The sequence below is a fragment of the Uloborus diversus genome, chromosome 6, assembly GCF_026930045.1.
Source record: "Uloborus diversus isolate 005 chromosome 6, Udiv.v.3.1, whole genome shotgun sequence".
Classification (NCBI taxonomy): domain Eukaryota; kingdom Metazoa; phylum Arthropoda; class Arachnida; order Araneae; family Uloboridae; genus Uloborus; species Uloborus diversus.
In genome coordinates this window covers 161002643-161014814 of record NC_072736.1, presented here as the reverse complement: position 1 = coordinate 161014814, position 12172 = coordinate 161002643, and the positions used below count along the sequence as shown (strand labels likewise).

The 12172-nt window shown below is 37.1% G+C and overlaps 1 protein-coding gene across 1 annotated transcript in view; it reads right to left on the bottom strand.

Annotated features, from left to right (window-relative positions):
* Positions 1 to 11956, bottom strand: part of LOC129225049 (P protein-like) — a 30901-nt gene extending 18945 nt beyond the window's left edge. The window contains exons 1-11 of the mRNA XM_054859595.1: positions 11900 to 11956; positions 11187 to 11191; positions 11006 to 11150; positions 9341 to 9412; positions 7133 to 7255; positions 6927 to 7051; positions 6339 to 6477; positions 5127 to 5262; positions 3300 to 3444; positions 3105 to 3153; positions 993 to 1098 (exon numbers count right to left, since the gene is read on the bottom strand). Coding sequence (XP_054715570.1) covers positions 993 to 1098; positions 3105 to 3153; positions 3300 to 3444; positions 5127 to 5262; positions 6339 to 6477; positions 6927 to 7051; positions 7133 to 7255; positions 9341 to 9412; positions 11006 to 11150; positions 11187 to 11191; positions 11900 to 11956 — 1102 coding nt within the window. The remainder of the gene's footprint in view (positions 1 to 992; positions 1099 to 3104; positions 3154 to 3299; positions 3445 to 5126; positions 5263 to 6338; positions 6478 to 6926; positions 7052 to 7132; positions 7256 to 9340; positions 9413 to 11005; positions 11151 to 11186; positions 11192 to 11899) is intronic.
* Positions 11957 to 12172: the final 216 nt, after the last annotated feature.

Here is a 12172-nt window from a genome sequence, read left to right as displayed (position 1 = left end):
CATCTCGAAGATTGAAGGCAATGCATGGTATATTCAATAAGTTACAGCCCTATAGCCAGGGCTAAAGCAAAAATACATGAAATACATCGCCAGCTCAGTCAATTCCAGCCGAGGACTGTAGTTTCGTGCTTATTAGCACTCATCAGCCAGGCTTAGGAAGTGGCTGAGCTGGAGGTGTAAAACCTCTTAAGGAAGTACTAGCACTCATCAGTCCGGCTTAGGAAGTCGCTGAGCTGGAGGTGTAAAAGCTCTTAAGGAAGTACTAGCTCTCATCAGCCCGGCTTAGGAAGTGGCTGAGCTGGAGGTGTAAAACCTCTTAAGGAAGTACTAGCACTCATCAGCCCGGCTTAGGAAGTGGCTGAGCTGGAGGTGGAAAACCTCTTAAAGAAGTACTAGCACTCATTAGCCTGGCTTAGGAAGTGGTCGAGCTGGAGGTGGAAAACCTCTTAAGGAAGATCGTTATCAATGTTCCTTAAGAGGTTTTCCACCTTCAGCTCAGTCACTTTCCTGTGCCAGGCTGATGAGTGTAATAAGCACGAAACTGCAGTCATCGGATGGAATGAATGAGCTGGAGGTGTATTTCATGTATTTCTGCTTTAGCCCTGGCTATAGGACGGTAACTTACTGAATATATGTGTACCTCCCTTGCAAAAAAAAAAAAGACTCTTGAATCAACGTCAATATTCTTTGCTATTGTTATTTATTTCCGTTTTTTATACATTGTTACTGACAGACTCGACATTTTAATCATTTTATTCACCATACCGGTTATTAAGAGCTCTTAAGGCTTTTAGAAATGCAGTCATCATTATTGTAATGCATTTTATCATTACGATCATTTCTTACCTTCTCCATCGATATTTATTTATTTATTTATTTATTTTTGTCTTTGCTTTTATCGCAGTGAATAATTATTTTTAATAGTCATACTTCTTTAGAATTGTAATGAAAACTATAAGAAATGTTTTAAAATATATTATTAGAATTCTTACCAATACTTAGGTTAAGCTGAGGTATGCTCTGTAGGAAAAAGAACAGGATCACGATACTGATGGCAATTCCGGACTTGAGCAGCAGCGCAGAATTCTTCAGCTTAAACTGCACAAATGATGATCAATGGCATTAAAATGTAAAAAATGAAATATTGCATTGCTATGAAAAATTGAAATAATAGGCATAACAAACCTTGTTAAGTCGTTACTCAAGGGACCAAAAATGTTTGACCACCTATGCAGAATGACGACTTAGGCGGAGTGGAAAATTAAAGAAAGGGGGGGAAAAAACCAAAAAACCACTGAAATTCTTTCATGAACAGCTGAAGAATTCGGTGAATATCTTATGAAATAAATACTTGTATATTCAGTAAGTTACCGCCCTATAGCCAGGGCTAAGGCAGAAATACGTGAAATACGCCGCCAGCTCAGTCATTTCCAGCCGAGGACTGCAGTTTCGTGCTTATTAGCACTCATCAGCCCCGCATAGGAAAGTGACTGAGCTGGAGATGGAAAACCTCTTAAGGAAGCCAAGAGTGCCGTTAGCTACCAGTTTGTTTGGCACTCTTGGCTTCCTTAAGAGGTTTTCCATCTCCAGCTCAGTCACTTTCCTATGCGGGGCTGATGAGTGCAAATAAGCACGAAACTGCAGTCCTCGGCTGGAAATGACTGAGCTGGCGGTGTGGTTCACGTAAATACTTGTATGTTAGTAAAAAATTTAAAATGAATAAGAAAGGGAGAAAAATATTCGTTACTTTTAATATGTGTTTTCTCTTGTGTACCTTTCTTGGCACATCAAAATAATCCATCAATGTTGATTGATGAAGCTGTAGTTACTGGAAATAAATCTCTTTTCTAACATACTTAAAGCCTTAAATTCTGCGTTCTTTGTACCTTGAATGAATGTCAAATACTCAGGAGTGCCCCCCCCCTAAATATCACAAAGATGCCCCCAAAGCATGGCCCCCCAACCCCAAGAAAAAGCAAGAAATTCCTTAACCTTCCCCCTAAAACTTTCAATGACACAGCATGAGCCATGACCCCTTCCCCTCCCCCAGGTGGGTAACCCAGAAATACTGCCGTACTTTCTCCAGGTTGTTTCTATCTTGCACGGATGAGTTTGATTAATATATTCGACATCTCTATCCTCGCTTGAACTGCTCTGTTTTTCTGTTAAAAATTCAGAAGTCAAGGCTTTTACAGTCACTTAAGAGCATATGGCGACGTCGTTATCAATGTTCACAAATTCATTAATGTCATTGGCACTGCTCCCTTTACATTTGCGATTTGCAGCAAAATTTCTAGTGATTCTAGGTCCATGGTTCCTGTGTTGAAGTTTTTTTTTTCTGACTCAGCGCTTGCTATAAACCCTGCATGTCGAAAACAATTGAGACAATGAGGAGCAAAGGGATGTCGTAAACCCTGCATGTCGAAAACAATTGAGACAGTGAGGAGCAAAGGAATGTTATAAACCCTACATATCAAAAATAATTGAGACAGTGAGAAGAAAAATTGATTTTATAAACCCTGCATTTCGAAAACAATTGAGATAGTAAGAAGCAAAGGGATGCAAGTGGACATTTTAAATTTTTGAGAAAAACGCGCTTAACTTTTTGGTCCTAGGTAGGCTTTCATTGATTTCTAAATCATGCTGTACAGCAGCACCTACCAGGGCTACCAGTACAATCTCTTGCCCTAAGACAGAAGAGAGGTTCCCCTACCATTTGTACTGGTTATCTCCAAATTTTTAATTTTGCCACTTGCATCCCTTTGCTACCTCAATTCGAAACAGCTCGTGCTGTAATGGAACTTCAACTTATGCCCACGTAGTTAATGACGTTTAAAACCGAAACTTCTAGGTTTTCGTTCCTATCCAATGTTTTACCAAGTCCTTTGCAAGAATTTTTATGTACTTTCGTTTAAAGTCTCAAATTATACCTTGATCTTAGGCTGGAGAAGTGCAGTTACATTTGAAGTAAGGAAAATAATTTCAATTATTTTCAAATTTTTGGGCTCTTATTGTGAACTCCAATAATAGCAATGATGGAATTGATCCGTCGATCAACGTGCCGTTCAAATCTTACATTTCAATAATTATGTTTTTATTCTTACCGTATTGCTTAATTCTTTAAGACTAGCTCGATAATCATCCTCCGACATCCTGAAAGAAAGAAAATGACACTTATTAGCCAAAACTCAGAGGGTCAAAACATTCACTATACTATTTGACTCTTGGTCAGATACACCCTACCTCACCAGCTAAGAGTTGAGGATGTAAACAAATATAGAAAACGAAACCCTTCATACTTGCAGTCGTAGAGTTTCTTCCTCAGCAACGTCTCGAGAATGCAGATCTTTCTCCTTAGTATTGCTCGGACTGTATCTTCATCTCTGGAGTATCCTGAAAGCGAGTTGTAAGCCTTCTTCCACACTTCAATCTCATGCTTCACTTCTAAGGAATCAAATGCGGTCATTTATACACCGCATTTACACTAAGATCATAAACATTTAATGTTATTTCCCTAAAAATTCTAGATAAATTTAAACTAAGCTTCGGTTTTAAAGACTCGGTTGAAATACTCGATGCATTTATTTAGAATAATGGATTTCAGCAATGAAAAAAAGAAAGAAAACGAGCTGATGAGAATAATTGACATGGATTTTTACTTCCTTTTACAAACGAGCTGATGTGTGCATCACATGACTTCCTTTTACTCCACAATTTAATGTCATTTCCCCATTATTGGCAATTGTAATGTCATTCAATAGTTGACTCTCTAAATATCACCAACAGTGGCCAAATTAGAACCAGATTTTTAAAAAAAATCGTCAAATTTGTCGCCAAGTTGGCGACAAAACTTGGCGAATAAAAGCTTGGCGATATATTGCCAAGTGTTTGCATAAATCATAACACTACTTGAGTTTGCATTGAAATTAACATTGATTTCCCCCCAAAAAAGTGCAAAAGACCCCTTTTGGAGCATCCGAATGCAACCAAAAAGGGAGGTGCACAACTAGACCCCACTAGGAGTCTACGTACCAAATTTCAACTTTCTAGGACATACCGTTCATGAGTTATGCGACATACATACGCACGTCATGAGAAAAATCGTTGTAATTAACTCGAGAAATGTCAAAATGGATATTTCGAGTGTATATTCGTTTTAAGGCACTTATCCGCGTGTGGTCGAGTTGAAAAAAAAAACTCAACATCAATTCGGGGGAGAGCAAAATGGAAATTATGGCCGATTTTTGAGTGAAAATGTTTTCGCGAATACAATACTTCCTTTTTTGTAAAAGGAAGTAAAAAGGAAAGGCAACTTTTTCTAAACTACATTTTGATCTTACTAGCAGGACTGCGAAGTCTGAGCCGGAGTCGTAGAGTTAGAATAATTTGGGGATGTAAGAGTCGAAGGAAGAATCGGAGTTTTTTAAATTTCAGGAGTTGGAATCGGAATCTGTCATTTTCAATCCGAATCCGCAACCCTGAACTAACTTTCTTTTAAGTTTGATAAAAGGTTGAAAAAGACATCGCGGAAGCAGATTGAATCCATAGAAAAGTTGCAAATAATTTGCTTTTGAGTAGTTTTATTAAAAAAATGTTAAAAACAAAACGCAACGACTCTAATCTAAAAAGATTGATGAAACATTTTCAAAAAAGTTTGATAGTGAATGGTGTCGTGTGAGTTTCATGTATTGAAATATTTAAGAACACTGCAACCATATCTCTACTAATAATAAAGCTGAAAGGCTGTCTGGATTTCTGTCCGGATCTCTGTGACGCGCATAGCGCCAAGACCGTTCGGCCGATTTTCATGAAATTTGGCACAGAATTAGTTTGTAGCACGGGGGTGTGCACCTCGAAGCGATTTTTCGAAAATTCGATTTTTTCCTCTTTCTATTCCAATTTTAAGAACATTTTCCGTAGCAAAATTATCATAAGATGGACGAGTAAATTACAAAATTATCATGACGTGGAACCGTAACATGGGGAAAAACGAATAAACATAGCCAACTGGCCAGAAATTCATCACCCAATATTTGTAAATATGGAGACAAACCAAATGACCTTTTGATTTTCTACTACGAGCAAAGCCGTGCGGGTGCCACTAGTTTAATAATAATCCAACTTACCCACAACTTCTGGTGGGTCAGCGAAGCGTAAAGCAGAGGCATCTCTATAAACAAATCTCAGGATGACGTAAGTGCCAACCAAACTCAGCAAAGCAGCAGGCAGCATGTGCAAAGTAAAATTTCCAAAACCTATACCCTGAAATTAAAAAAAGACCAAGATATGATTGTAGTTTAGTAATAAGCATTGAGAAAAATGAAGGTTTCAAAAATGAGTACATTCATGCTTTCAAATTTTCTTGAAACCTTTTGTTTCAAATATGAGTACCCATGTTTTCAAATAGTCTGCTGAATTATTTCACTCAAAAATGAGTACATCATACTCAGTTTTGAAATTATTACATACTTAAAAAGTGAGCACAAATACCTCAAAAATGAGCACACATGTTGATTGGGGTATTTGAATGTTTCAAATTTGAATACCACTTAGTCGGAGCCGTTTTGACTCGCGATATGTCCAAATTTGAGTACTTTTCGTTATTTTTGAAATTGTTGTTTTTAGAGTGAGGATAATAATTACTTATGACACTATTGTCGCCCGTCATGGCATGACGGGTGAAAATTTTCTTCTACATTTGAAAGCAGCCATTGCCTGTTTGGTGATATTTTGGTAGTTTTAAGTTTTAACCCTAACTTCAGTCGATTAACCCTTAACTCCAGAAGATAGCGATCATTGTTGAACATTTTTACGTTTCTGCATTCCCCTGAAATGACACAGTCTTACCAGTAAAACAGTTAAGTGACCGGATCGAGTTCAGCCTTGTCACAATACAGCCTTTCCCTGCATGTTCAACTCTACCAAATCATATTATCAAATGATCATGCAGTGGAGCGAGTTTCATTGTTGAAACACGCGGGTTACTCTATCATCGGCTATTATTTATATGAGAATGACACAATCTTACCAGTAAAACAGTTAAGTTACCGGATCGGGTTCAGCCTTGTCACAATAAAGCCTTTCCCTGCAGGTTAAACATTACCAAAACACATTATCAAATGATCATGCCGTGGCGCGAGTTTCATTGTTGAAACACGCGGGTTACATTACCATCGGCTATTATTTATATGAGGATGGTCAAGCTCAGTTGAATTCTTGAGGCAGCAAATGTTAATAGACTTTCCTGATTCTTGTAAAATTTCAATGTCAATTCATAATGCAACAAATAAAGGTAATTCTTATATAATTTCGAATGTTACTGGAATATATATACTTACTGCTGCAGAAATTCTTTTGTTTGAGATTATAATCACATTTGGTGGATCGCCAATAGGAGTAGCAGCGCCCCCTATGTTCGAAAAGATGACCAACGATATCAACATATGCTTCGGGTCGATGTTCATAGCTTCACATAACCTATAGTGAATCATAATTGGTATATTACCAATCAGTAATAAAACAATTAGGGGTGAAAACAATGAAAAGGCTTGGGGATTTTAAGGAATACAGCGTAAAATTAAAATTGGAGGTACCATGCTAATATTTTCAACAAAAACAGATTTAATTATCAAAGTTTTCTCTTGGATTTTTCTTCGGGGGGGGGGGAGGGCTGATAATATATTGTTTCCTGGGACTACGTCATAGACACCCCCCCCCCCTCCCTCCAGCACACACAAACACATAAAAATGCTTGTTTTGCTTCGTTGAAATGTTCCTCCATCATGGAACTTGGTACTCTCAAATTGTTCCTTAAAGTTTAAACGGTTGAATACCCTTGGTCTATAGCAAAGTAATGTCAATGCTTATTGCTTCAAACAAAGCGTACTTTGGCAGAAATGTCAGCTATAATGTAATTTTATACATACCTGATGGCAACAGCAGACATCAATAGAACTGTCGTAACATTGTCAAGAAACGCTGATAGAAGAGCCGTCGCGAAACAAAGTGCTGTTATAAGAGACCAAATCCGACCCCGTGCACAACGATATGCCTGCGATACAATTACAGTGATTAACCACAATATCCGTCAAGAAACCTCGAGAAAAAAATCGATGATTCGAAAGAAACTAACCATTACTGCAATGTAGTCGAAGAATCCTGTTTCACAAAGAATAGAAACGAGTATCATCATTCCGAAAAGTAGAGACAGAGTTTCCACATCAACCCAACTTAGAACTTCCTCCAGTGATGGACGCTGTAAGAGAATAATTGACATGGATTTTTACTTCCTTTTACAAACGAGCTGATGTGTGCATCACATGACTTCCTTTTACTCCAATTTAATGTCATTTCCCCATTATTGGCAATTTTAATGGGATTCAATAGTTTACTCTCTAAATATCACCATCAGTGGCCAAATTAAAACCAAATTTTTAAAAAATCGCCAAATTTGTCGCCAAGTTGGTGACAAAACTTGGCGATATATCGCCAAGTGTCCGACAAATTATAACACCACTTGAGTTTACATCGAAATTAACAATGATTTCCCCCCAAAAAGGGGCAAAAGACCCCCTTAGAAACATCCGTATGCAACCAAAAGGGAAGGTTCACAACTATGCCAGAGAAGGAGTCTGCGTAACAAATTTCAACTTTCTAGGACATACCGTTTTTGAGTTATGCGAGATACATACGCACATACATACGTACATACGGATGTCACGAGAAAATTCGTTGAAATTAACTAGGGGGTCGTCAAAATGGATGTTTCGGGTGTCTGTACTTTCCTAGGCATATATATCTACGTGTGGTCGGATCGAAAAAAAAAACTCAATATTCATTCGGGGGTGAGCAAAATTGAAGTTAAGGCCAATTTTTGAGTGAAATTTTTTTCGCGAATACAATACTTCCTTTTTACCCAAATGAATATTGATTTTTTTTTTCCGACCCGACTAGACGTGGATATATGCATAAGAACGTATAGACACCCGAAGCATCCATTTTTACGATTTCCGAGTTACGTAATTACAACGAGTTTTATCGTGACGTCCGCATGTACGTATGTATGTGCGAATGTATCTCACATAACTCAAAAACCGCATGTCCTAGAAAGTTGAAATTTGGTACGTAGACTCCTGGTGGGGTCTAGTTGAGTACCTTCCCTTTTGGTTGCATTCGGGTGTTTCTAAAAGGGTCTTTTGCACCTTTTTTGGGGGAAATAATTGTTAATTTTGATGCAAACTCAAGTGGTGTTATAACTTGGCTGACACTTGGCGATATATCACCAGTCTTTTGGTCGCCAAGTTTTGTCGCCATTTGTTTTTCGATTTTGTTTCTAAACCTGGCTTCAATTTGGCCATTGTTGGTGATATTTAGAGAGTTAACTATTGAATCACATTAAAATTGCCAATAATAGGGAAATAACGTTTAATTGGTGTAAAAGGAAGTCATGCGATGAACACATCAGCTCGTTTTGTAAAAATTATAGGGTACCAACCATAGACTAATAATAAGAATAGACCGAGCTATGGCAACCCTTTTGCTGCTCATAAACCAAACCATGTGACTGGTGGATATCCTAGCAACAGCGGGCGTTAATCGTAGCAGACGATCAACGACCGCGAGAAATAAAATAAATAGAATTGATGGTTCGGAAGAATGATCTTTTATGGAGTCCGATTTGTAAATTTGTTATTCTAAGTTGTAAATAATTTGTTAATATAATGAGTTTTTAGTTTAGAAAGTATTGTGCATTTTCTTTAGTCAATTTCAATAACTCTCTAAGCAATTAAATATTCAAGCGCCCAAAAAGAATCGGAAAACGGTAAGATTTTTACCTACAATTTCAATTTAAGATACCGATTAGTACATTTTTGCGTTTACGCAAAACGTTTACGCCATTACGTTTACGCCAACGCTGACGTAGTAGTTCCGAATGAAATAAAAGTTACTGAAAACTGTGACCAAAAACTATTACTAGTGTCAAAATAATGCATAACTAAAAAAAAAACTGTTCAATCTCTGCACTTGGAAAATTTTTTTTAATGAAAACACATTGTCTTAAAATACATGTCGAGTGTCAAACTATAGATAATGCTGCCATCTAGCAACCATGCTGCCAAAGTCTTCGCCAAGCCCTTCCACTAGTCACGTGATACATCTATGAACCAATTTTCTTCATCAGCAAGATTGAAAAAGCTCGGTCTACTCTTATTATTAGTCTATGGTACCAACTCCCCTTAACTCGAATGAAGTCAACAAGAAAATTACAGAACCAGTATAAACAACTACGGGGCACTACGAACAATTTTAAGCCCAAATTTATCAATCACATGTTACTTACCTCTCCTACTAAAGCCAAACAAGAAATGGCCGCCGTTGCGCCAATCATTGCTGCCAGAGTTCGGTGTACCAGCTGAAAGCAAAACATGGATGAGGATGTGGCAAAGCGCTCGTTACAAGTAGATGAAATAGTATCGTGAAAACATGTTTTTATGCCACTCAAACTTTAAGTTTCTAATCGTATGAGACAGTGAGAAGCAAAGGGATGCAAGTGGACTATTTTAAATTTCGAGTAAAACGCGTTTAAAGATCAGATCCTAGGTAGGCTTGCAATGAAATTTTTTTCTAAAGCATGTGTACAGCAGCACCTACCAGGGCAACTAGTACAATCTCTTGCCCCAAGACAGAGGAGAGGTTCACCTACCATGTGTACGGAATATCTCCAAATTTTTACTTCCTTTTACAAAAAAGGAAGTATTGTATTCGCGAAAAAATTTTCACTCAAAAATCGGCCTTTATTTCTATTTTGCTTATCCCCGAATGAATGTTGAGTTTATTTTTCAACCTGACCACACGTGGATATATGCCTAGGAACGTACAGACAGCCGAAATATCCATTTTGACTATCCCCGAGTTAATTACAACGAATTTTCGCGTGACGTCTGTATGTACGTGCGTATGTGTGTATGCGTGTATGTATGTCGCATAACTCAAGAACGGAATGTCCTAGGAAGTTGAAATTTGATACTTAGACTCCTAGTGGGGTCTAGTTGCGCACCTTCCCTTTTGGTTGCATTCGGATGCTCCAAAGGGGGTCTTTTGCCCCTTTTTGGGGGGAAACCATTGCTAATTTCGATGTAAACTCAAGTGGTGTTATAATTTGGCGGACACTTGGCGATATATCGCCAGTCTTTTGGTCGCCAAGTTTTGTCGCGAACTTGGCGATAAGTTTGGCGATTTCATTTTTTTTTTTAAATTTGGTTTCAATTGACCACTGTTGGTGATATTTAGAGAGTAAACTATTGAATCATATTAAAACTGCCAATAATGAGAAAATGACATTAAATTGGAGTAAAAGGAAGTCATGTGATGCACACATCAGCTCGTTAATTTTGCCACTTGCATCCCTTTGCTTCTCACTACCTCATTATGTGAAAATATTTCGGGCAGTATTTCCCTCAATGCTTGGTAGCTTTGCAGATCCAAGCTGTTGCACAACCAGAAATTTCTCCATGACAGTCCTTACATGTATATAAATTATCATACTAGGATTGGTAATAATGCTTAAAATCAAGGTTTCTTGAATGTATTTGAGTTATTGTTTGAACTAAGATAATCCGAAAACAGAAAATATCTCTATTGGTTTCTTCTCACCATGAAAGGACATACAGTTTAAAAATGCACCAAATTTATTTATTTAATTCAATTCATTTCAATCAATGGATAGTTTTTTTGCATAAATTTAATTCACATGTAAAATAAAAGAAAATAAATTACGAGCATCAGTATATTTTCCCCTGAATATTCGAAACTCTCTGATTGTGTAAATGGGAGTACAGACTACAACAAAATTTAACCACAAAAATTATTACAAAAGAAAAAACCTATATTGGTTTATTGTTGCCATAGAAAGACTTTCTGTTTAAAAATGAGTCCAAATTGTTTCACTAGCTGAATTCTGATAACATAAATAATATATATTTTATAAATGAAAACTGATACTCACATCAAAAATAATTAGTATGTAGAGTCCAATTAACACGCATAGGGCCATTATTACCTGTCCTACCGCCAATTTAGGTCGTACTGATAAATCCAGAGATATTGCAACGTAGCCATCACGTTTATTGGTGCTCACAGCTAATTGGTAACTGTTGGAAAAAATATATTAAGTGACTCATTTTTACTGACACTGAAATTTCAGATATATAAGGGACCTTAGTCTTTTCCAAATGTATAAAAAGTGAATTGCATTTAAGGAGTAATTTATCAAAAGGGAACATATCCACGTCTTAGAAAAATTCGTTTTATGACATTTTCTAAATCTTTCAGATGGCCTTTATCAAATCACTGACTCAAGTAGTCTAAACGTGGAAAATCCTATTTTATTTAAGGGTAAAATGTGGCTTTTTGATCAAAAGGTTACATATCCGTCCTAAACACGTTTTGTTTGGAACAAAAAGGAACATAATCTGAAAGAATCTGTAGTACGAAGACTTTTAGATCCAAAGAAACATATTGTTACAAATTCTGTAAATAGTAATTATTGTAGGAACGTAACCTGTAAATAGTTTCCCGTAATGAATATACATCCCCTTTTTCATTCGGCTAAATTATACGACCCCTATTTTCTTTCTTTTCATTGATAACGGTCTACTACTTTACAGAAGCGTGTGGAATATTTGAGAAATTTCTTTTCGGTGTATTTAAGCCGTTAGCGATGGATAAACAGTTGAGTTTCGATTGAGAATTCGTTAGTGTATTGGCTCTGTTTATAGCGAGGCATTTCGCTGTGTTGTTTTCGTATTTGGAAGTAAATACGTGTGTAAACGTTGAGTTTACGGTGTTGTGTGATAATTGCTTAATTGCTGATGAATAATTTAGCAGTTGTTAACGATTTCTCCTGTACATAGTGTAAATAAAGCTCCTGTGTTTTTATCAAGAACTGTGTCTTCATTTCAAGAAAGTGGAAGTCGCACCGAATCCGTTACAATTGGCGCCCAACGTGGGGCTTCTTCTGGACTTTCTTGGAGTAAGTGTGACTTTGGACATTTTTTTCATAAAGACTGTTTGAATTTATAGACTTTGTTTTTATGGTGATTACTCGCGCAATGGATGACCAATTAAAACAACTTCTGGAAGCAATTAATGCTGCGAAAAGCGACTTGGCTGA